This window comes from Rhopalosiphum padi, chromosome 2 (assembly GCF_020882245.1).
Source record: "Rhopalosiphum padi isolate XX-2018 chromosome 2, ASM2088224v1, whole genome shotgun sequence".
Lineage (NCBI taxonomy): Eukaryota > Metazoa > Arthropoda > Insecta > Hemiptera > Aphididae > Rhopalosiphum > Rhopalosiphum padi.
Window position 1 is genome coordinate 11,936,998 of NC_083598.1, and position 25,439 is coordinate 11,962,436.

At 25.6% G+C, this 25,439-nt stretch overlaps 4 protein-coding genes and 1 pseudogene across 6 annotated transcripts; 4 read left to right on the top strand and 1 right to left on the bottom strand.

Annotated features, from left to right (window-relative positions):
• Positions 1 to 3,387: 3,387 nt before the first annotated feature.
• LOC132919658 (phosphatidylethanolamine-binding protein homolog F40A3.3-like) lies at positions 3,388 to 6,403 on the top strand. 2 transcript variants are annotated; one of them, XM_060981420.1, is made up of 6 exons: positions 3,388 to 3,664; positions 3,730 to 3,918; positions 5,297 to 5,420; positions 5,632 to 5,769; positions 5,846 to 5,921; positions 5,999 to 6,403. In XM_060981420.1, exons 2-6 carry the CDS (start codon positions 3,730 to 3,732, stop codon positions 6,135 to 6,137), a joined length of 666 nt encoding a protein of 221 aa, XP_060837403.1. In that variant the 5' UTR covers positions 3,388 to 3,664; the 3' UTR covers positions 6,138 to 6,403. The 2 variants fall into 2 exon arrangements, with proteins under 2 accessions (XP_060837403.1, XP_060837404.1); XM_060981421.1 differs by having other exon boundaries at positions 3,400 to 3,664; positions 3,805 to 3,918.
• Positions 6,404 to 10,112: 3,709 nt separating this feature from the next.
• LOC132919657 (protein D3-like) lies at positions 10,113 to 12,825 on the top strand (annotated as a pseudogene).
• A 643-nt stretch (positions 12,826 to 13,468) lies between these two features.
• On the top strand, positions 13,469 to 16,553 carry LOC132919656 (aminomethyltransferase, mitochondrial). Its single transcript, XM_060981418.1, has 6 exons — positions 13,469 to 13,696; positions 13,834 to 14,079; positions 14,777 to 14,937; positions 15,271 to 15,599; positions 15,739 to 15,821; positions 16,029 to 16,553. The coding sequence occupies exons 1-6, from the start codon at positions 13,600 to 13,602 to the stop codon at positions 16,376 to 16,378; spliced, it is 1,266 nt and encodes a 421-aa protein (XP_060837401.1). The 5' UTR covers positions 13,469 to 13,599; the 3' UTR covers positions 16,379 to 16,553.
• Positions 16,376 to 21,723, bottom strand: LOC132919655 (putative leucine-rich repeat-containing protein DDB_G0290503). 2 transcript variants are annotated; one of them, XM_060981416.1, is made up of 11 exons: positions 21,106 to 21,723; positions 20,907 to 21,026; positions 20,697 to 20,825; positions 20,416 to 20,644; positions 19,222 to 19,305; positions 18,654 to 18,818; positions 18,450 to 18,592; positions 18,063 to 18,286; positions 17,471 to 17,641; positions 17,004 to 17,093; positions 16,376 to 16,751 (listed from the first exon to the last, which is right to left on the bottom strand). In XM_060981416.1, the coding sequence occupies exons 2-11, from the start codon at positions 21,015 to 21,017 to the stop codon at positions 16,493 to 16,495; spliced, it is 1,605 nt and encodes a 534-aa protein (XP_060837399.1). In that variant the 5' UTR covers positions 21,018 to 21,026; positions 21,106 to 21,723; the 3' UTR covers positions 16,376 to 16,492. The 2 variants fall into 2 exon arrangements, with proteins under 2 accessions (XP_060837399.1, XP_060837400.1); XM_060981417.1 differs by lacking the exon at positions 17,471 to 17,641 and having other exon boundaries at positions 21,106 to 21,720.
• Positions 21,724 to 22,944: 1,221 nt separating this feature from the next.
• LOC132920733 (uncharacterized) lies at positions 22,945 to 25,094 on the top strand. The gene is made up of 6 exons (XM_060983374.1): positions 22,945 to 23,053; positions 23,464 to 23,557; positions 23,765 to 23,850; positions 24,498 to 24,615; positions 24,709 to 24,773; positions 24,868 to 25,094. The coding sequence occupies exons 1-6, from the start codon at positions 22,994 to 22,996 to the stop codon at positions 24,961 to 24,963; spliced, it is 519 nt and encodes a 172-aa protein (XP_060839357.1). The 5' UTR covers positions 22,945 to 22,993; the 3' UTR covers positions 24,964 to 25,094.
• Positions 25,095 to 25,439: the final 345 nt, after the last annotated feature.

The following is a 25,439-nucleotide window of genomic DNA, read 5'->3' on the forward strand; positions in this document are numbered from 1 at the left end:
TTCATGTAATAAATGGCAACCGTATACAGACAAAAAATATTAGGTTACCATTTACTGGACCAAATTCCTGCGTGAGTCCATCTTTATAATGCACAATTAAAAAATTGATTTCGAGATGCACATTTTTGGTACCTTTATGTACAAAATTTCAGAACCATGAGTTGACCGAGTTGGTTGTGGATCGCTGATACACATATACATCACAATTATTACTTTTTATTAATATAAATAATATATTTATGCAATATAGGTAGTTATTATAGGTTAATAGAGACCTTTTATGGGCTATACACATATATGTATATTTATAATATTATATAATAAGTGTTTAAAGTTAGGTTATCTTTATTATCCATTAGATAATTATTATAATTAATAAGTTATCTATTAATAACAATAAACAAGGTACTTATTAATTAAAACTAATTTTAGGTTCAAATGTAGAAATACTGTATTTATATGAATTTCTAATGTTTTTATTTTTATATTGACTTGTTATTCTCATATTATTAATCTAGTTCCATTATTGATCATTTTATAAAAATCGTAGATATAGGTAAACTTAAATTTTACATTTCACATTAAATTTACCTAGGTACCTAACATTAAAATTGTATTATTCGTGTATAAATATAATTTATTAAATTATTATAGTTTTTATTGTTATTTGTTCTATTTAATTTTATTACTTATTAGTGTAAAACAAATCGCAAATTCTAATAAGTATTGACTTGTCTGTGTAGTCATCTTATGATAATGTCTAATATTATCTTTAGAATCTGAGAAATTGTTTTTAAGTGAATAAGAATTTAATTATATAAGACGAACTATAATAATTGAGTGATTCTGTTGTAATAAATTACTAACAAATAACAATATCCAAAACTCGGATATTGGATAATACCAGATACACATACACATTTTTAGTATGATTTAGTAGTTAGATATTAGGGCTAGGATTTGTATGCATTTGCATGTTTTTTTCCTTAAGTCCAAATTGATTGGTTGTTCATGATTTGGCTTATTCCTGATTAAATAGTACAGTTTATTTTTGCATATTTTGAATATAATGCATATAATCGCATATTAGTATATATATACATTTTTGAGATTCTTGTTAATTCTAAATGGTATTTATTTAATGAACGTCTAGAATTATAGGTTTGTTTGTCGAATTATTGTAAATATACTATCTATCTAAACTAAAATAGACTTAACACTTAAGACTAAAGAAGAATAAGGGATTCAAAACATTTCTAAAAATGTGTAACATTATATAAACGGTGAATATAAAAAGGAAGAAAAATATGTAATATTACTTTAAATCCGGGACAAATCTCGTCATTTAAATATGCTCCAACAACATCGTGTGATGTGGGAAGGAGTTTCAGTGAATATAAATCTTCGATTTAATTGCCGGTCGTTCACATTTGAAAATTAAAAAAAAACATAATTTAATAATAGCATATAATAATATTATCTAATATTTAAAAAAAAATTGTTTTTGCATATTTTTGTAAATAAAATGCATATTTTACAATTGTTTACTGCATAGAAATCCTAGTCCTAGTAGTTACTATAGTCAGAGCCATGCCGTTAAGATTTGGCGCCCAGGGCAAAATTAAAAATATTCACCCCTATTTTATTTATCATTATGCATTTCAATTTGTTTGGTGCCCCTTTAAACCAGGCGCCCGGGGTGCATGCCGCCTAGCCCCCCCCCTACAGTACGACTCTGACTATAGTTAATACCTACTACCAAGTCAGATAATAAAATTAGTGAAAGCCGTTTAGCACGGAGTTAATAAAATTACAATAGTACAATAGTACATACAGTAAGTCAAAATAAAAGTACAATTTAAACTATTAAACAGTTTTTAGATGTCTTAGCACTTAAAGTAAAGTTAATATTTCTAGATTATGGTACATTTTATGTTATGATATACCTATGTGAGAATTCTTGATCGGAAGTATAACGGCTGGAAGTTAGCATAGTTGAAACTATACCTAATTTAAGTTTAAAAATGTATAATATAATAATTTACAAAATAGGTATATATTATAGGCATTAGGTCATTAGGAATATACCTAGCCAATAAGCAATATGTAGTACATGAAAGTAGGTATATAATATGTATATTATATTTTTAATTATATAATGTTTTAAAATATCAAATATTACATAAGCATAAATAATATAATATAAAAATTAAGTCATCAAAGTTTTTTCGAACAAAATGACTCCGAAGTTTTCAAAAAAATTCAAGGTCATTATTGTCAAATATCCATCATGCACATTGAGACATAACAGTTTTTAATAAGTATAAATAATATATAATAATATAATTGAATAATTGAGGCATTACAAAGATATAATTTGTATTAAAACAATATAAGTACATTGTAGCTAAAATATATAAATATCAAATTTATTAAGGTAAGTAATTTTAAAATATAATCTATTTAAACGTAAATCATTTGTCATCGCAATAAATTAGTAAATTAAGTTATTATTATGATTAGGTATAATAGCTAGGTAGGTATATTAAGCATATACATAACATAAACAATAGGTATAAATTATGTAGGTTCCTATATACTAGACATAACACAATACATTTGAGTTATAAAGTTTAATCAAATATGTATTATATAAATTATGCTTATTAATTACATAAATAATAACCTATATACGATATGCATATGCCTATTAACTATAAAATAAAAACTTAGGTACCTATAACCTATGAAAAAATAAAATAGAAAGTATAAGAATATAGGTATGATATGATAATATTTTTTTCTTAACTTATTTAGTAGTAAACAACTACGGTTGCCGGTAGATTACGTGTTGAACGTCGTTAATTTATTATATCTATTTATTTCGATACTTACCTAATTAGTAACGTCTTGACGATTACATTATTAATGGTTACAATTATATTATTATAATAAATAATAATTATGCATATCTAAATTATTAATGAAATTCGAACAGAATACAAATAAAATATAAACAGAATGGGATTGTGTTACCAATAATTAATTCATATAATCATAATCATATGAATAACTAAAGAGATAAAGTGCCCTTGCCCCTTGGATAGACGTTGTGTATTTTGAACTTGTTGATGGAAAGAAATCATCGGACTAATTATTACTTATGGAAATTATTTCTGAAAAATGAAACGAATTGGTATACAATGTAAGGAATAGATCTGCATCGGTAAAATGTTAAATATCAAAGTGTATGTTTGTAAGCTACATTCTACACACCATGACATATAGATAACAATTTTTTCTTAATTAACCCTGCGACCTGTCACCTACAGTCTACTAGTTTACACTAGGTAATAGGTATTTTATTTTTGACATAAACTATACTAACTATAAAAAAAGAAAAAAGTAAACTTGCATTGCAGTGCTCCAAGTGGTACTCTCGGTTAGCGGACCTTTAATATTAATACATTATTATCAAATACTATTTTGATAATTTGATATTATCAAATATTCAACTATCATTTGCCGTGTCTCCGTTTCTCCGTACAATATTCATAAATCGTAATACTGAAATCATCATTTAGGTATATTAATATACTGTTATATGCGATAGTTGCGATACATTAGTATTGTCACAGTCCACAGAACACAATTTTTTACACTTGTAAGTATGCGTTTTTCAATTTTTAATCTATTTTAATTTACCGGTACACGTATTATAATCTATAGATGGCATTGTTGATAAAATCCGCCATTAATTGCTGTCGCCTGACCGCTCGACCTAAACATTTGATCGTTTCACAGTTAAACGCCGCTGCGTTCAGTGCTCGTTCGTCTTACTCGACCAAATCCGCCGCCATGCTCGAACACGAAGTCGTTCCTGACGTGATTGCCGTTGCGCCCAGCGACAAAATTGAAGTAAAATATATAAGTTCATTTTTATTGTCGAAACTTTAAGAGACTTAAGACGATGTCACCACACTAGATATAAGTCTTTTCTTTCTGTCTCCCACAACATGATCAATTTGAGTGCAGCACAACTAAGTTTGCGTTGTTTGATTTCAAATTAATGTCTTATATTCTAATAGATATCAAATGTATTATAATGTGTGTTTGAACATTGGTTTTTTACGATCCTTTCAATTTTCATGCAAGACTTAATTAGTATGATATAAAATATTATAATTTAAAAATATTGAATTATATAAAAGAGCCAATGTACAAGTATAAATTATGTTCTTGGTATTAAGTTTGATAACAGTTCAAATCACTAATATAAAATCTAACAACACATGATTGGTTTTGTTGAATTCAAATTACATGTTGTATGGTGCATGGGTTAGATAGAAAAAACTTATAATGCACTGACTTCTTCCTATGGTTTTTTGAATATTCTTTAAACTTAATAATTTAACAATTGTTTTATAATATTAACAGATTGGTTAATAGTATATAGAATCTATTTTACGCCAACAATTTCTTCATAATTTTTTTGGTTAATTTATTTTAATTTAAAAAAAAATTATTTTAAGCAACTGTCTACCAATCTGTAGTTATAAGTTATGCATTAATGATAGATTTGCTTATAGTATAGTAATAGTATATTATGCAAATATGAATAATTATTATAGGAATGACACTAATCACAGATATCGTAAAAATATGACTCATCTCATTTAATTTCAAAAGAACATCAGGGGACTTTTAAGAGTAGGAAATCGTAGATATTATATAGTGCAGTGTTTCTCAACAGGTGTGTTGCCGGATAAATCCAAACGTATCGCGGGAAGTACTAATATTAAATGTACCAACTTTGTTGACGCTATATTTACAAAAATTAATAGGTATTATTTTTATTTTTTTTTATTGTGTGTCACAAAGTATGAACATTTTTAATAGTGTCATGCCATAATACAAAGGTTGAGAAATATTGAATTATAGTGGACCCCGAATCATCCCATGTTTTTACATTATTTCTTAGAGCTACATCGAGCACCTTCACATTACCCTGTTATTGAATTAAATTAAATGTATTAAATATGAATAAAACATTTAGGAAATATTTTTTGATTTCAATTTTTTCAACTTTACGCTTCTTCTTTTCCATTCACAGTTGTCAGTATGTGGGGTTTGTAATGATACCTATAGAGTATTGGTATTTATAATAAAGTAAGTTAAATAAGTGAGTTGTGAATTGTATCTTAGAAATTAATGTCTGTGTCACTTATCAAATAATTGTTCTTAAATACAGATCTCATTTAACATTATATTAATGTATAAATATTTTTTATTATAGGTGTCATACCCAAGTGGAGTGATTGTTAATATGGGTAATGAACTTACACCTACTCAAGTAAAAGATGAACCGTCTGTAAGTTGGCCTGCTGATCCAAATGCTTTGTATACTCTTTGTATGACAGGTAATGTATAAATTATATTTTCAATCATCTCATTGTTTACTAATAATACTATGTAAACATCATGAACATAATATTTTAGGCAGTAATACAAATTTCTTTGTACATAAATGTGCACCTCTTTTAAGGTTTAAAAATAAATGGATTATATTATATATATATTATATATAGTATTAAATATTTAAACTATTCTAATTGATAATTTTTGTCTTAGATCCTGATGCTCCAAGTCGTAAGGAACACACATTTAGAGAATGGCATCATTGGCTAGTTGGAAATATTCCTGGTAATGATATTACTAAGGGTGAAACACTTTCTGAATATGTAGGCTCTGGACCACCACCCGAGACTGGTAAAATAATACAGTTAGAAAATATATATTTAAATTGTTATATAATATATATTTATGTATATTCTTTTGGGTATAGGACTTCATCGCTATGTATTTTTAGCTTATAAACAACCGTCAAAGTTGAATTTTGATGAACCCCGTTTAACTAACAGGTAGTGTATAATAATCAATACAATTAAAGTAATACAAATAATTTATTTTGTTAACTCTAAAATATTAAATAATTTAGATCAGCGGAAAAGCGTGAAAAATTTTCTATTGCTAAATTTGCGCTTAAATACAATTTGGGAAATCCAGTTGCCGGAAATTTCTATCAAGCTCAATATGACGATTATGTGCCATTATTATACAAGCAGCTTGGTGCCTAAGTTATTATTTACAAATATATTTTTAGTGATCACTGCTCACATGCATAATCAAATATTATTAAATATTAAAATTTAAAACAATAGTAATATTAATTATATTTTTAATACTCAAATAAAATTTGATTTTAATAATTGTAAGTGATAACATATTTTTTTGATTGGGTGTGGTTAAAAATTTTAATTTAAAATAGATGATTTTTTTTTTATAATTGTGTTAAGTAAATTTTATTTCCTAAAATAAATGTTGATAAAGACAGTTTACCTCATCCAACTTATTTTAGTAAAACATCCATCCGTAGTATTGTCTGAATAATATTATATTTACCTTATTATTGGTACGTTTACATGTACAATTAAAGGTGTTTAAATATTAAAATGGGTTATCATGCATTTATGCACCACAGTGCATTTTTAAAGAAATTTTTACTGGACAACAAAAAAAATTTCTCAAAATTAATAGTCAATTGTAATATTATAGAATTATTCCATGCTGCCCAGTCTTTAAAAATAAAGTTGGGGGCAAAATATTTTTACTGGGCTACATTTGTGTTATCTAATTTACTTATTTAAAATATGCACTGATGCACCATTTAATCACTTTAAAGCTATCTTATTAAAATAAAATGTTTTTATTTTAGGAATGCTCGAATATGTGGTGTGACCAAATTAAATCATATCATGTAAATGTAGTAAATATCTTTATTATGTATATTGTAAAATATACTTTATTCATTTTAAGCTATAATTTTTTGTTATTATAATAATTATCATATATTTAATATAATTTTACTTATGATATTAAAAAATCAATTAAAAATTGTAGTTAATTATGTTTAAAAAAACTGTTTCTAATACCAAAATAGCAATTTACAATAGGAATGACTTATCATGAAAATACATGAATATTCTATTAAAACAGGGGTAGTCAATTTTAGACTTTTGACTTCTAGTTTCCACTAGGTACCACAATCACCATTTGACCAAATAAAAAAAAAACAAAGGTTTTGATATATCGATATAAGATGTTTCACTGCTTTTATTATAACAATAACACATCATGTTACAGTTTTACTCAACAAATATTTTAGTATATTCAATTACACATAATTACTTTTAATATGGGACAGTTCAAAAATTTTTATTAATACAATTATTATTATTTTTTTAGATTGAATATTTTAACTTAAATGTTAATATACTATTCGCAATTTTAGCTAATTTAATTATTTAATGAGATATTTTTACTTGCATTTGATTTTTTAATTTTATAAAATCCGAGGTATAACTGATAGGTAGTTTCAAACTATCTTTTGTATGCATATCAATAGACAGTAGGTAGGTATATCAGTTAAAATGTGTTATGTATTTACTTTTGGTTTACCTAAGTAAACATAATATGAAAAGCTTAACTCACATATACATTTGATTCAAAATATTAATTAACTGATTCAGCTCATTGTCTTGAATTCTGTCTTGCTTACTAAGTGTCAAAAGTTATGTTTCTGTGATAAAAATTTTAAGAAAAATGAATTCTAATAATTAGAATTTAATATTTGTATATTTGCGATGAATACCTAAAATTGGTTTTATAATTATAGTTTTATTTTGTTTTTAATCTTTTCTCTTTTCAGAAATTGTATGTACATTAAAATTGGAGCCAAATTGGTAACTTGCATTTAATTTTTTTAATTTTTAAATATATCTTTTTACTTCTTGACTACCTACCACTAGATATTAATGTAACTTGCATTTTAATTTTGCCAATAGCTTATGTGTTTGCTGAAATGAGTTCTTCAAATTGACCGGTTACCAGTAATTAGGTAGTACTAAGTACCAGGCACGTATACAGGGGGGTTTGGGGTTCAACCACTTATTTAGGGTGATAAAAGTTGAATCCATTCCTGACGATCATGGTGCCTGTGTTGGTCTTCACGACTTCACGTATATGTATAAACTGGGCCCATCGTCGCTTCGGCGTTACCTATCTAGTACTTACCTACCTAGTTTCATAAATAAAGTCTTCGAGAGAGAGAGAGGAAAAGTTTTTTACATGGTTAGTAACAAGACCGTTTCTAGAGGGGTTTGGGGGTTCAACCTCCCCTCCCCTGAAATTTTTTTGTGTTTTATTATGTGGTAGTAAAATAACCTACCTATACAATATTATAATAAAAATTAGAACACAATTTTTTAGCTTAAAACCCCTCCCGATATTAATTTTCAGTTACGGCCTTGGTTAGTAATAACTAATAATAAATAAATTGCACTATTAAAAAATTAATATTGAAGTACCTACCTATGCTAAATTGCCAAAAAATTAAAAATCTGAGTTTATAACAATAATTTTTTTTTTTTACAAATTATTTAAAATTGTAAATATAATATTCAGTAGCGTACGCAGGATTTTAGTTCGATTAGGGTTTTCACTATGGATTGATAGAGCTCCGCCCTCACACCTCCAGACCTACTTATAGATAAACTAGTAAATATCACCAACATTTTATAACACAAAATAATTCTTTCAAATTCCAACGTTTGTATTGTCTTCTTTTGTTTTCTTATTCTTTTCTTACCATAATCTATACTCTATAGACAATAGACATATTATTTAACATATTTAATATAAAAAAAATTTGAGAGGAGGAATAAATTTCGTGGAGGGTTAAAACCCTAGAACCCTACCCCTACGTACGCCACTGATAATATTAGTGGATTATAGTATGATATATGATATATTAATTATAAAACCCTCATGGTTGACTAAAAAATATTATTATTGTAGACTATAGTTACCTTGTACCAGTACCAACAAATATATAGGTACATATGAACCTATTCATTATTAATATAAATGAAAATGGAACCTGTGGTAATTATAAAAAGTATAGGTACCTATATTGTAATTTTTAGGTATGTGCATTATGTGCATTATGCATACAATGCCAAAAAGCGGATATTTTAACGTATGGTTTATAAATTATTCATCACCCATACTATATAATAATAACTTCTTAATTCTATAAGGAAATCGCTTTATTGTGTATCTGCAAGGTAGGTAAACATTCTAAAATTAGTATGGAAACTAAATTACTACTCATTTTATAAAACTGAATTGAATAGTGATGGTTATTTGGATATACGATACTGTGTTTAAAAAAATCAAATATGAATAAAATGGCGGGGACAAATATTTTTATAATGTATATTATTATATTTATTTTCAGCAGTGGATATACAATACTTATACTAAAATCGTCAACTATAAGTTGAACATCCATTCTTTTATTTGGACTACCCAAATGAAAAAAATCTTAGAATTTCCGAAAATGTTTCCATATACTCGTATAATAATAATTTAATAGCAAGCACTTATAATGGATAGCATAGCGCGCATAGGTACCTATTTTATTATAGTATACCGTTTATGGTCATAATAATTTATTTTTATTGTCAGTGTGAATTATAAAATTAACTATTAAGATTAACAGTGTAAATATTTTGTTACACCTGTAGTAGAATAAAAATATGTAGTGAAGCTGTAAATATTGCTATGTGGTTTTTTATTCAAATGTGGTGAAGAATATATAAAAATGAAGAGTTAAATTAATTTTATTATAATATAATATTATGTCTGAATGTGTGAAGCGTTAATTTAATAGTTACTAAATAATACGTAAAAATTACGTGGGTAATGTGATATTTTATTTTATCAGTCACGCAATTTGTAATTATTATATAGTACAATATTGCATATGTAATATTTGGTTGTTGTTGTATATAATATGTTTTATGATGTGCACCAATATTTTTTCAATTATATTTCGCTATTACATTTTTAATCATATAGGTATTAAAAATGATTAAAGGTAACAACAAAGTACTTATTTTTTTACTCCTGATAATTATGTTGAAATTGAGTTTATATTGTGATATTGATAACTATATGTAAAATATGTTCCATGTTCCATGTAAATAATCTTTTGCTGTATATTATTGTAAAATTAATATGACCTTCAGAAACCAAAGAATTAGGTTCTGAGTACCCAGCACTTAGTAGTTTTAGTACATAATATTATTTTATTATTCTCCATGTAAAACTCTGAGTGAGTGTTTTGAGCACATTAATAGTTGTTAGATCGTCAACTAGTACAGATTCTTTAGCTTTATATCTATTGGTTTATTGCACTTTGGAGACGAATATGTGGCGATTTAGCTTATGTATAGTAAGAAATTATTTTGATACAAACATTTTTATTTTAACGATTCTATGTTTTATTAAATAAACTTATTCTGCATTCTACTACAGATATGTATTATGATCGGTGTATCTGCACACACATGTAATACCAATCAAGCAATGGAAAACCAACAAGTGGTTACTGATGTTATTATCGTTGCTCTAAAAGAACTTGTACAAGTAAATAAAAAAAAACATTCACACCTAGCTATATCTATTATCAAATTTAGTCAAAATTTAAATTTCATGCGATAATAAATAATATGAGTAGAGTTGTGCCCAATTTTATTTTTTAATTCCAGTTATAAAAACCCACGAAGACCCATGAATTATATTTTCAAGCTTTATACAAAAATAAATATGATAAATAATTTAGGAAAAGTAGTATTATAAGTAAATATTATTACCTAACCCAAGATATATTCAAATAAAAATAGTTTATTTTTAACCATACCTACATCGACTCATTGACCTATCAACTAATTGCTAATACTCAATTGGATTGAGTTAATTGATAATTGTTTACAGATATAATATGAGAGGTTTGATTAATTTAAATTTAAGAACTTCTGTTAGCTGAATCAATTAAAATTATTGAAAATATCAAAAGTAAATTAAATGAGGTATGCAAAAAGGTGTTAAATGTACAATAAATTTACACAACTACACAAGTCATTGAAAAAAATATGGATTTCTGCGATTCTGAAATACATCAAAAGTTATTATAGACCAATACCTTTCAAGCTATTCATTTCTTACTACTTGGTATGTTCCAATATCTAAGTATTTTCGATGGATCTAGAAAAAAGTTTTTTTCGGTTTAAAAACATGTTTACAGTAGGTAAACCGGCATACATTTTCTTTTGAAAATATTTCGAAGTCTTTAATTGTTAATTTAAAATCGAAATAAAAAATATTTTAAAAATCTACCTATATTAAAATTGATTTTTATGTATAGCTTTACCTGTTGGTTTCTTAAATTTTTAGTGATGAATATTTAGTGTTTCAATTTATATTTAGAAAGAATTTACATTGATATAAATATTATTTATCTGTAAAATTCTATCGGTTTATCAAAAAAAAAAATAATAATAATAATAATAAAACAACTTTACACTGTAAAGATATGTATCACGATCGACGTATCTACGCACAAATCCAATGTTCGTCATGCTATGGAAAACCAAAAAGTGGTACCTGATGTCATTCCTGTTGCTCCAAAAGACATTTTACAAGTAAATGAAAATAAATCATACTTATCTAGTTAAATTATCTTAAATTGAAATAAAAATAAAAATATTGATTGTAGGTAAATTATGCAAGTGGCAAGAAAGCATTACTTGGAAATGAACTTACGCCCACTGATGTGAAAGATATGCCATCAGTTATTTGGAATGCTGATCCTAATTAATTTTATACGTTATGTTTGACTGGTAAGTATATGGTAATTTTAATAATTAAAAAGTATATTAGCATAATTTTTTTAATTTTATACTAAGAATCTGATGCTCCGACTCGTGCTGAACCTTCAATGAAGGAATGGCATCATTGGTCGGTGGGAAATATTCCTGGTGGAAATGTGAGCCAGGGAGAAACGCTTTCCGGGTACATAGGTTCAGGACCTTCGCCAAATACAGGTATAATAATAACTAAAATATCTATAGACTGATCAGTGATCACTAACTAATAACAGTAATAACTGTTTTAATTTAAAGATAAAAATAACAATTAAGGATTTTGCAGGACTAAATCGTTACGTGTTTTTAGTATACCAACAACCGTCAAAACTGTTATTCGATGAGCCACGTTTAAGCAATAGGTAATATAATATTAAACATCAATACAAATTATAAATTATTAGATATCAATATGTCTATATATTATTTTCTATCCGACTAATTCACCAATTTAATGGGTAGCTGTATGGTTAACCATTAAGAATAATAATTTCTTATAATATATTCCTTATACTTTTTGTATAGATCTGTCGAACACCGTGAGAAATTTTCAATCAATAAATTTGCATTGAAGTACAATTTAGGAGCACTTGTGGTTGGTAATTTTTATTTGGCCCAGTACGATGATTATGTTCCAACTCTATACCAACTTATAGGAATCAACTAATTTCATCTTAAATTGTATTCATTTATTTAAAAATGATTGAAAATAATATTTAAGCAGCTTTTTAGCTTTTTGAGTTAGCAGTATTTTATATAATTTGTTAGTAAATTAGTAAAATAAAAATTATTTTTTTTATAAAAAATGAATATTTTTTTTTACTTTACTATTATATTAATGAATATTTCACATTAATTATAACTTATAAGTAATATTGTATTTATTTAATGACGAGTTTATACCATAATAATGATTTTTTTAAATTTTTAAATATGTTTAATGACTATATTAATTATTAAGATTTTTTTTATTACTTATGGAGTGTCCTGTAGTGATATAAACTTCTATTTTCTAAATGAAAATCTCCCTTTTTACTAAAAATGATTTAGAGAATAATTTATTTAAACATTTTGATATATCTAATTAAAAATTTGTGCAAGTAGTTTTACAGTTATTAACATTTTTATATTAAGGATAAAAATCCTTACAAATAGTTTAAAAAAAATATAAAATATATGTTATATTGGATTTAGGGTTTTTATAATCAGATAATTTTTATAAACTATAAATATTGATAGATTAATATTAATTACCTACTAACATTTTTATGTTACCATATCACTTATATCTTATAAATCCACTACGTGAATCTATTATCCTTAGTACACAAAGTTAAATAGTTAAATTCTTCGATTTTTTGTAGTTTAATAATATAGATCCAAATTAATTATTAATTAGTATTCATATTTTATAATGATACATAATTGTATTTCTTATTAATATTCTCGTTTACTCTCAAGACCTATTATTCGTGTACTAAAATATTTAAATAGGTGTGTATAATATTCCTTTTTATGTAGTTATCAATATTGTTGAACTTTGACATATCTTACACATTTATTTAATAATAGTACCTATCAATTTTACTATTATATTTGTTGATAAAAATTGATATACATTTAAAGTTGTGAACATTAAAATAGTTCTGGTGTGAAAGATAAAATGTATGCATATTATATTATTATAGATTATAACTGAACAATATTCATATAATTATGTGTACAAAGTAATCGACGTTGTTCGATTGAAAACTTAATCGGTCGATGTTTTATGTTCGTATTGTCCAATATTATAAAGATCAAACATATAGTCATGACGCTGCTTAAACTGAATTCCAGACTAACATTTTTAAGACTACGATCACCGGGTAAGTGTTATACAAACACCTTGGTAGGTATTTCATATAAATATATTAAATATATAATATGTCTTACGATACCATAAAATATAATATCGGCGACAAGCCGATATTGTAGATACATTTCTGTAACCGATTTTTTTTAGCACGATCATACGTAAACGATGTAAAAAAAACGAGATTGCACGAGTTTCATGTCCGTCATGGAGGTAAAATGGTGCCGTTCGCTGGTTATATGATGCCCGTCAAATATGCGGATAGCATAGCGTCCTCGCACCTGCATACACGCCAGCAGTGTTCTTTATTCGACGTGTCACATATGTTGCAGACGAAAATTTATGGCAAACATAGAGAGCAGTTCATGGAACGGATTTGCGTTACGGACATACAGAGTAAGTATGGAAAAACAAAATTCCCCTTCTACCAATTTGCTACGCTATGGCTGTAACTTGATGGCAGCGCGGGCTAAAGCTTTGCTTAATACCTAAAGCTTGAAAATTTAACTCAAAACTTTTTATTTAGTTTTTTTCATTGGAAATTAAAAAAAAGTTTAGTATAAAGCTACTTAAATTTTTTCGAGTGATATAAGTTAAATTTTGACAACATTAAAGGTGATTCAAATTAAAATAATAATAATAAGTATATTATTATTATAATAATAATAAGTGTTCTGAAAAATTTTTTGTTATTCAACAAATATTAATCGTAGAAACTTGAAATATTTGACACCACTTAAATTATAATTTTCTATAAAAAATTTAATTTTCAAAATGTTGAGACTAATTTTAAGATAGTTTCTTTATAGGTATATCTTATCATAATTCATAGATTATTTAATTATTAACTGTTCTGTATTCAATTATTAATCAACAATTACAAAAAAAAAAAAATTGTATAAAACAATAACAATTGTTGAGTGGAATTTTCCCTCCCTCTTTACAGCTTCAAAAAATCGGACAGGCTAATACTAATTTTTGTCAAGGTTCATGGATATACTAATAATAACAAAACATATGCACGCACCTGTACCCTCTATTATTTGCCCCTAATAATAATATTATATTTGTATCGATGCAATTTGTTGTTTAGATCTGGGAGCGGGAAAAAGTGCGCTGAGCTTGTTCATAGACGACCAGACGGGTGGTATACTGGACGATTTGATCATAACGAAAACGAATGGGGATTATTTGTACATGGTGACTAACGCTGGTTGCAAAGAACAGGACATGCGAATGTTAACCGAACAATTGGTGAGTATTTTTTTGTTATTCCTGATAACTTTATTGAGCACATGAATGTTTTGACTTTTAATAAAATTGACCAATTATATCCAATTTTCTACCAAAAATCATGTTCAAAAATGAGTATTGAAGCATTTTCATGATTCCTATAAAAGGCAACAGACGAATAAGAACACATCGTAGTGAAATCAATACATCCATCGCTTAGTTCAGAATCTTAAATATAATTTTTCACTAGTTTTCACTTATTTCGTAATCTCGCCTCTACCAACACATTCCTAGATTTTCTATTGTGAGCACTGCCGGAAATCGCCATCTCATGTCTTCTCGTTGGGTTTTCAGGCCATTGTCAAATCGAGCGGCCAAGACGTGAGCTTGGAGTTTTTGGACAGCGATGAACAGTCACTACTGGCCTTACAAGGACCCCGTGCTGCTGTCGTTTTGCAGTCGGCAGTAGGCGAATCCATCGATCTGTCGAAGCTTTACTTCATGGACTCGACTACGGCCACGGTCTGCGGCGTGCCGGACTGTCGGGTTACCCGGTGCGGTTACACCGGCGAAGATGGTTTCGAAGTGTCCGTGCCCTCCGATCGGGTCGAGGCGATCGCCGAGGCGTTCGTCGCTCACGACGACGTGAAATTGGCCGGACTGGGCGCCAGGGACACTCTGAGGCACTGTAATCGACCGATTTGTTTTATTTTGTTATATTATATAATTATTATCGTTCTCGTCAGCACTGCGTTAGGCGTGCTATGATCGTATAATTATGTAATAATGTCATGTACGTGATAATTCAATTTTCGTTTGCAGGTTGGAAGCCGGTATGTGTTTGCACGGATCAGATATAAGCATTGAAACGACGCCGGTCGAAGCTGCGTTGATGTGGACCATAAGTATATAATATATATATATATACCTATATAATTTGTATAATATATCTGTACGTCTCGTTTATTGTTTTTCCTCCCAATATTACCGCCCCGTCCATTGTCCGGGATGTTGCACTGCACGGTGTAATATATAATATATATATATATATTATATATGTGTGTGTGTTTTGTTTTCACAACGTAAGATTTCTGTCATTTATTTCCTTTCAGGCCGTAAGAGAAGAGACGAACAACGGTTTCCCGGCGCTTCTGTGATTCTGAAACAACTGAGCGACGGCGCACAACATAAGAGGGTCGGTCTCGTACAAAAAGCTCACGGTGCTCCAGTCAGGGGCGGAGCTATCTTATTTAATGCAGTAGACGGTGAAAAAATCGGTTCGGTGACTAGCGGATGCCCGTCTCCGACATTATCCCAGAATATAGCTATGGGTTATGTAGACAGTAAATTTGCCAAAAATGGAACGGAGATACAAGCAGAGGTCCGAGGACAGAAGATACCTATGGTTGTCACGAAAATGCCATTTGTGAAAGCAAATTATTATTCAAAACCCAAAAAATAACAATTTAATATTTTATTTATAATAACATAATATCAATAACAAAATATAACAACATAATAATATATTATCCATCACAGAGAATTACGTGACCTTGACATTGATGAAATATTTGATCTAAAAAAAAAAGAATAGAATATACAATTTTAGTGGACAATAAACGTACCTAATTATTAAATATTTCTCATACTTTTTATTCCTCCTTCTATTGCAAATTTGTTTTTTTTTGATAATCGAATATTTAGATCTAAATTTTGAATTATTTATTATTCGTCTTAGTTTTCTATTTTTTGTATAAAGTGTACAGCAGTGATATTTTAGATGATTGATTTGTTGATAAAATCCTTCAATCATATTGTGCATTTCATTTCTCCACCTATAATTTTGTTTATAATTTAAATAAATTTAGTTTGAAGTATTTATATTATTATTATTGATATTTATTGATAAATGATAATTATGTACTAGATAACTAATAAATTATTTTAACTATGTTTATTATTTTATTAATAATGAATAACTACTATGTATGGTTATCACTGTATCTAAAAATTAATAATCATTATTAAAAGTAGTATTTAAACTACTCAATAATAGTTTATTAAAAGAATAATATAATTTATCTTACATCTCCATCACTTGTTTTTGTGCTTCTACGTGTTGAATAAGTTCATTAATTTGCGTTTCTTTTTGTTCAAAATTGTCTTCTGGTCGTTTCCTAATAAAATATGATATTTAATTTTTTTATTTTAGAATATGAATATTTTATTGAAGGTATATATTATTTAATATTTTGAATGTAAAACTTGGAAATCATTAAAATTCCCTACGAATTTATACGACTACATCATACTACTTGGCATGAATCAAAATAATTGATAATACATTTTAATTATGATTTCAAACTTTTTTTTAAATCATAAAATTGTAAACACTTATTAAACATTGCTCACATAAAACTATTATTAAATATATGTATATTTTTAAAATTTGTTTTATTGATGTTATTTTTTGCCATAGAGACTTAACAAAATCTGTTTTTATCACTTTTTAATTGTAGTAGTACTTGTTAACAGTTCAACGTATTATCCTTACAATTTACTAATTTCCAATTCCAGTGTTTTTATTCTATCTGATGCTCCCAAAATGATTCCATTATTTTCAGATATTTCATTTATTGCTTTGTTTAAATGATTTTCTAGTGATTTTGTTGTATCCTTTAAAGACGCTATTTCCATTACATATTTATTTTTTTTTCTCGCGTAACTGTAAACATTATCAAGTTTGCCATTTTATAATAAGCGGTATACTAATACTTATTAAACCAATAGTGATTCTTAATTTATAATTACTAATTAGTCATCATTTATCTTTGTCAATAATTATATATAAATTGTATTTTTGGAAAAATGTAAATTGATGCAATTAAACATCTGGCTATAATATTTATCATACTTATAATTTACTGGTAAGTTTTTTTGCTATTATTCAAATGTTTATATTTAAGTTTTTACGATCGAATTTCAATTTTTTATTTAAATAATTGATGTTTAATCAATATTAGTTTAATAATTTTTTACTATAGCAATATATCGCACGCAAAATTCAAATAAAAATGACGGTTGTTATCGATTAATTTTGAAATTGTATGGTTATTATTTAATTAGGCATTTGTTTTTAAACAGACCTCTTTTGTAGTTTCCTATTTGTTTCTTTAAGAATTTGAATATCTGCTATTAAATTGCTGAATGTGTTTTCATACTCTTTGATTTGTTGGGTAAACATTGTCAATTTCTTAGAGTATACATCTGGTTCATTCTCGCACTTCTGACTGATAGATTTATATTTCTTATCTATAATTTCATACTCTTTAGATATCTGTTCGGTTTTATTAAACATAATTTGTTTTTCCTGGAATTTATAGAGTTATTTAAGTTAGACCATAAATTTAAAGTATGCACATCCAAAATGTATTCCAACATTGAGATTATTTAATGTATAGATTTTCTTAATTTTCTTAATAATTAGACAATTTTTATTAATGAAGTATTTAATAGGCATTTAAAATACACACCGTACGTAGAAACTCAATTTCAACATTAGCCTCACGTAATTTGTCTTTGTAACATGTTTCCACCTTTTCCACTTCTAAGTTGACTTTTGTACCGGTTTCTTGTATTAAATTTGTAAGCTCATTTTCTAATTTGACAATTTTTTCTAAAATTTGTAATTTATTTAATAAGATACATGTGTTTTAAATGTTATTTATAATAATGACCATTTGAATTTTTTAAATCCATTAAAAGTTTATCTTTTTCTGAATATGTTTTTTCTACCATTTCAATTGCTTCTTTAACTCTGTATCTGGCGACATCCACGTCTGTCTGATATTTATAAACAACTTCATGGCTCGATTCTAGTGCAACTTCTAATTCCTTACGAACTAATAATAAAAGTATTATTTTATCATGACATTTTAATAAAAATTATTATAGGAACTAGGCACTCGTAAACATTTTTTTATTAAAATAATGATAGGTGTTTTTTTTTTTTTTATATTTTTCTAGCTATTATTAAAATAACGTTTATATTATACATCTTAATTAAATCATATTTATATATTAGTGAAATTAAATTCTATAATAGCTATTATTAAAATAACGTTTATATTATACATCTTAATTAAATCATATTTATATATTAGTGAAATTAAATTAATATTATTTTCTTATAACATAAATTACATATAATATATTATATGATAATATAAAACTAAAAATTAATATTAAAAAAAAAATTATTAAAACGATTTTATTTAAAAACTATAAAGTTATGTTAAACTTTACCTCGATTCGATTTGTCTATTGCTTGGTTTAGACGCAAATTTTCATTTTCCATCATTTTAATTCTTGAAATTTCCATCTGATAACCTAAAATTTTATGTATAAGTATTGAATAATATAGAATATAGATCCATTCTTAGGCTTAAAGAAATTACAAAAAATAAAAAAATACCTATATAATTACCAGCTGCATATTTATGATTTTTTTTTTTTTTTTATTTGGTGAGGAGAGTAATTATAAAAATTTAAATTATAATCATTAATAAAATGCTAAAATAAGCAAATTAATGATTACCATGATAATAAATAAAAACAAAGTCCAAGTAAAATGGCCTATTTATGTATCAACGAGATTTAGAATACTTTTGAAAACGACTAATTTTGAAATTATTTGATGTACCCTCTCTAGTCTCTATATAGTATAATTATCTCAACTTCTTTTTTTTTATAACATTCTTTTTCAAAAAAAAAAAAAAAATATTTTTTTAAATACAATTTTCGAATTAATCAATTTTTTTTAAGCAATTTTGATCAATCAACTTGTATTCTAAACCCAAAATCGGTAAGACAAGAGCTAGGTATAATTAAAAAAAAAATGTATTAAATTTGATAGTTGTATATATTTTATCGTTTTAAGCACTATATAATACATTATACATTTATTATTAAAGTAATAAATTATTTATTATTTATAAGTTATTATTTTATTTTATTATTAGTCACATTATAAAATTATATAACTTATATAAAAATATACTCGTATATTTTCAGAAAATACAATTATACAATTATACATTTTTTTAACAATATTATACATTTTTATTTACAATTTAATTTACGAATATTATATTATAAATTATGTCATAGGAATTTATGTTTCATTAATCTAGTTCAACATCCCGCTTGCAGAATTTAAAAATATTTATATAGTAATGTGTGATAAAGTGTACACTGTTTTCACCGGACACACGGTATTTATATACAATTAGTAATCCATAATTAATATATTTAGTTTTATTTGGATATCAAATAAATATTATTTAAATTCATATATGTACTCCATGTTTGACATTGATTTAGTTTACTGTATTAGTGTAATACTGAACCCATCTATGATTATTGATTAATTAATGTTATTTGACTATTTATTAAAAATGTACGGTATGATTTGTAATAAACGACCACACAGTTTCTTACTACAATTTTCTTTTTCGATGCAAATACGTTTGGATTCCAGTAGCAAATATTTGTCGTGTAATTCATCATATTTGTCCATCCAATATTGGCATTTATTTTCTACTTCGAGGATCTTCTTATTATAATTCGTTTTTTCATCACTAGTTTGATCAAAGTCTATCATTGGATGTAGTTCGCCAATTTTGTTTTGTCGAGATGGTGTGCGAATAATATGATTGTTTTCTTTTTCCTAAAATGTTTTTAAAAAAAATATATGATAATTTATTATGATTTCTACTAACCTGCAGATCTTGTTTAATTTCATTTTTATTGTGTTGCACACCAAAGGAATCTAATAAAATTTTCAATTCTTGTTCTAAAACTCTAAGTGTTTTAGAGTTTTCTTCCAATAAAAAATTTTCGGAATCCTCCTAAATGTGTAGTTTAATAAAATTAAGACATTTGTATTTTTATTTTCTACCATTATAATAGTATAATAAGTATTCACAAACCTTATTGTATTTATTCTGTGATTGCTTTTTAGAAAAATCATTTGTTTCGATATGTTTTTCATTTGGTATTACTGTAGAACTCATACTAGACATTTCATTTACCATGGACATTTTTTCATCCTAATAAATCAAAAGAAAATTTACAAGATTGAATGAAATGAATGATACGTATAATTTAATAATTAATAATTGCAGTTACTTTAAATTTATTCAAATTTTCATCAATACCAGTCTTGAATGATTTTGATAATTTCAAAAGTTTTTCTAATGGCAAGTCCCTGTATAGAAATTGAATAACAATTAAAAATAATTAGTTGTAAATTCTCAGATTCTGTCAAACTTTTCGATCGTGTCAGATTTTTCTCCTGAATTTAAATCTTCCTCCAACGAGTTTTTGTTGTCTTCTGGTGTAGACATTGTGTAAATAGCGCAGCAGCTTATTGAACAAAACAACAATAATTAATGAATTAATGAAAAAAAAAAACCACTAAATGAACGAATTCAAATAGATTATATTTTATTTTGTGTTATAAACTATAAATATTTATAGTATAACCATATTCATGTAAGTCTGTATAGGTATAATATGATCAAAGAAAAATTCAAAAAAAACTGATAGTAATAGTACAGCTAGGTAGATCATAACACACTATTATAGGTAGTGTCGTTTAATTTTGTCTGGATACAGTATTTGTTTGTATATAGTAGTCGCGCTGTAATTATGGAAACACGCCACACGATTTTTATTTTCAAATTTATTTTATTTTATTTTAATATTTTATTTTATTTTCAAAGTAGAAAGATGTGTCCATCGTATTACAGCTGTTTCCTGAAAACCGTTAGACCGAAAAATGGCTTGTATGTTATTGTAAATACTGAATTCCACTTGTATCTTAAACTGTAAAGATTTCAAGTTATAAGAATTTATAATAAATAATAATATATTATATTATACGATTTAAAAACACTTAGTATGTAATAAAGTGAAGAAAATACCAAAACAAAAATTAACGATCGTTGTTTAAGGGTTTTAAGGAATTATACAAACTTTAATAAAATAAGTAAAAACTCCCATGGCCTCATATCAAAAATAAAGACACTAAGTTTTTTAAACTTATACGTTCATAAATTCATAATATTATAAGATTAAATCGAAATATATATTCCATTCAACGAATTGTTTTTTTTAAAAATATTTTATTTATATTTTGATCGTGGTATAAATAGGCTATAAATATAGTTCATAGGTAAATTGATGTATGTTATTTTTATTTTTTATTTTTATAACTTATAGATTGACGTTTTTTTTTTTAATTTGTAAGTTCACATTATTGTAAACATTTAATTATAACGATACAGTTATAATTTACAAATGAAGTTATAGTTATTAGTTATTATAAATCCGGGAGAGATTATAATATAATATACCCGTCATCATATTTTCGTTGTCTTTATTAAATCGTATTATATTTGTTTTTTTCAACGACAATAATAAAGTATGATATACTAAAAACAATACCTATAATACCTGTTATAAATTATAAAACGAATATAAATATAACTATAATAACTATTATAACTATTATAATACGAAATAAGAATGATGAAATAACAGCTCATTTAAGACTTTAAAAGTATTAATGTTTATTTTATTTGTAAGCCCGTATTAAATTTGTAGTTATAAATAGAAATAACTAATGTATATTTTGATTTTATTTTATAATTCAAAATATACCGTAAATATAAAAAAATATTATTATTATATGAAATAAATTATAGTAGGTAATGAGTTCATCAAGGTAGTGTGGATTTGGGTTATTTTTTCATAAATGTCACAAAAGCAATTATGCAACTTCCTGACATCCGGGACTATTCATTTTAAATTGGTAAAAAAGTTGAAAATGTTTTTATCGCATATTTTACATATACGTATTTAATTTATAGAACGGAAATTATTAAATAGATAAGTATCTGACAGTTCATACAAATATGAATATTGATAAAATAAATTGAAAAATCGAGTCATTATACTTTGTATATTTTGATCATCTATACGTGCTTTGTAGTATTTTATAACAAAAATAAAAATGAAGATTTGTTGCTTAATTGTATTAACTGTTTTCACTACATTGATATGTAATTTAAAGGTTAACATAAAACTTTATTACATTTTTATAATTAGTTTTAAAATTGTTATAAAAGTAATTTCAAATACCAATACATAGTATATAGATATTAGATGTATATTATTTTTACTTTATTATTCATTGTTTATGCACATTTAAAACTAATAATTAAACACTGTAGCATGTTTATAATCTATAATTATATGTTTAATTATATTATTGGCAGTTAAAGCACAAAAATTAAAAACTAAAAAGTAAAATAGGGCTAAAATCTTCTTATAACTTTCAATTATATAAAATTAAAATGTAATATGTAAATATAAAAGTATTTTGAGTTTTATTTTAAAATAAAAAAGATCATAATAGTACAATATACTCGTAAATTATTATATTTTTATTATTTATATTTTCAACTGTTAATTAATTTTCAGAGTCAACAAACGACAAGAAAAGTGCAACCAAAATTTAATAGATTATTTGGAAATATTTCACGAGAATGTTTGCATGAATATCGTGTCACTCCAGGTAAATATAATTAGGTATATTTAGTTTGGAATAATACATGCTTGTTTCTAAATGGTGTGACATGTATTGTACATTTTGATTTTTACCCTTTCTATAAACTGCAAATATTTAATATACGAGTACTTACACGTGTGTATAGAAATAAACACACCATTAAGAATATAAATTTATAACTAAACTATTATAATCAATTTGTGTTGTGTTTAGAAAGAGTATTGGCCGTTTATACTTTAAATATTAATGACCGAGAAGCAAAATGTTATGTTGCTTGCATGTTGTTGCGATTTAATGTGGTTTGTCAAATTATTATTATTACTTACTAGTTTTAAATCATGAATTTGATTTAATTTTGTTTAATTTTATATTTAAATAAATATTTAGGGATCTTCAAGTTTCTAAAAGATAGATTAGATCTGATTACTGATACATATAAAACTATAATAATAATTTATTTTAGGATTAAGAGGAATCCACACATTTTTGAATTAGATGTCTAATGTTTATCTATTCTAAGTTTATCGTTAAATCATAAGTAAAATGTATGTTATTTTATTTCGTTATATAAATATAATAATATATAATATGTATGAGTATGATATATTAAAAATATCTAAGTATAAACATTATAAGCTTTTAACCATATAAACTGTTCTTATTTTTTACAATTTAAGGTAGTAAATTTGGAGTTTAAACAAAGTTTCTACTTTGCTTACCAATTTTGAATTTGATAATTGAATGCCTATACTAATTTTTAATCATCATTATAAAATTCAGTAGGATAATTTTTTTGACATTGTCAAATATTAAAATAATTAGAAAGTAAATAAATTTATAATTCATAATAAATAAATATTTGTACCTTAATTTTAAATATCACCAATACTATTTGAAATTTAATTGGTATTATTAATTCTGTTGAAAAATTAAATTTTTTATTTAGACCACAAGAAATGGAAGTTACAATGATAAGGCTTTGGAACAATTGATGGCGAAACCTAATTCAAATAATGAAATTCCAACTAATATGAAAGCAGCCATAGCAATATGCGAAAAACAAGGCAAGTACATAATAATATTATGATACCTATTCAGATTTTAAATAACATAAATATTCATTAATGTTATAACAAAGTGTATTTGTATGTTATTAGTTGATAAAGACCTTTGCGAAAAAGCGGTTAAATTCACAAAATGTATTTATGCTCACAAGAACGAAGTATGATAAAAAAAAAATTATAAAACATTGTTTTTTTTTTGTGGAAGGTTAATGCAAATATGATAATATTTTTTTTTTTTAATTTTTATTTCAGTTTGTAGTTAAAAATAAAGAAAGCAGTTCTACTTTAGCTGATCGTCGACGACCTTTAGCTCAGAGAAAACCGTCTGTACGCCTCTCAACCACTTAACCACATTAGTCACTAAGTATGATATTATTCATACTAATTAGTAATTACATTTTATCTACAAATGTATTTCAATTATATGATTTTAATCACGGTGTATGGTTCTAGTATAATAAATAATATTATATATTTCATTAGCAAATAGCAGTGCAATGTGGGCTATGACTTGTACTTTAATAGTTAACTAGGTATTAGTATATTTACTAGGTATATAATATTTTAATGTTTATCAAGTGTCTCATTATTCATCAAGTTTGACCCTCCCTATCATATCAAATAATATTTATGAAACATGATTTTGAAAAATTATCATGGCACATTAGAAGAGGGTCATCATCGGTCATGTACAATTATTATTATAGGTAGGTAGTAGTTTTTAAGGATACTCTATACAACTAATGTATTTCATTATTATTTTTAATTATTGATAAAAGAAATACATAATTTTTACAAATTAAAAAAAAATTTAGGTTATGTTC

Bases quoted from the DNA above. Each gene is read 5' to 3' on its own strand.
- LOC132919658 (XM_060981420.1), top strand. From the start codon at position 3,730: ATGGCATTGTTGATAAAATCCGCCATTAATTGCTGTCGCCTGACCGCT. The intron at 3,919-5,296 runs GTAAAATATATA...TTTTTATTATAG, and splicing joins CGCCCAGCGACAAAATTGAA to GTGTCATACCCAAGTGGAGT. The intron at 5,922-5,998 runs GTAGTGTATAAT...TAAATAATTTAG, and splicing joins GAACCCCGTTTAACTAACAG to ATCAGCGGAAAAGCGTGAAA.
- LOC132919656 (XM_060981418.1), top strand. From the start codon at position 13,600: ATGTTCGTATTGTCCAATATTATAAAGATCAAACATATAGTCATGACG. The intron at 13,697-13,833 runs GTAAGTGTTATA...GATTTTTTTTAG, and splicing joins TTTAAGACTACGATCACCGG to CACGATCATACGTAAACGAT. The intron at 15,822-16,028 runs GTATATAATATA...ATTTCCTTTCAG, and splicing joins TGCGTTGATGTGGACCATAA to GCCGTAAGAGAAGAGACGAA.
- LOC132919655 (XM_060981416.1), bottom strand. From the start codon at position 21,017: ATGTCCATGGTAAATGAAATGTCTAGTATGAGTTCTACAGTAATACCA. The intron at 18,819-19,221 runs GTAAAGTTTAAC...TTTTATTATTAG, and splicing joins AATAGACAAATCGAATCGAG to TTCGTAAGGAATTAGAAGTT. The intron at 17,642-18,062 runs GTCTGTTTAAAA...TAATGTTTACAG, and splicing joins AATAGGAAACTACAAAAGAG to TTACGCGAGAAAAAAAAATA.
- LOC132920733 (XM_060983374.1), top strand. From the start codon at position 22,994: ATGAAGATTTGTTGCTTAATTGTATTAACTGTTTTCACTACATTGATA. The intron at 23,851-24,497 runs GTTTGTCAAATT...TTTTTTATTTAG, and splicing joins TGTTGTTGCGATTTAATGTG to ACCACAAGAAATGGAAGTTA. The intron at 24,774-24,867 runs GTATGATAAAAA...TTTTTATTTCAG, and splicing joins TTTATGCTCACAAGAACGAA to TTTGTAGTTAAAAATAAAGA.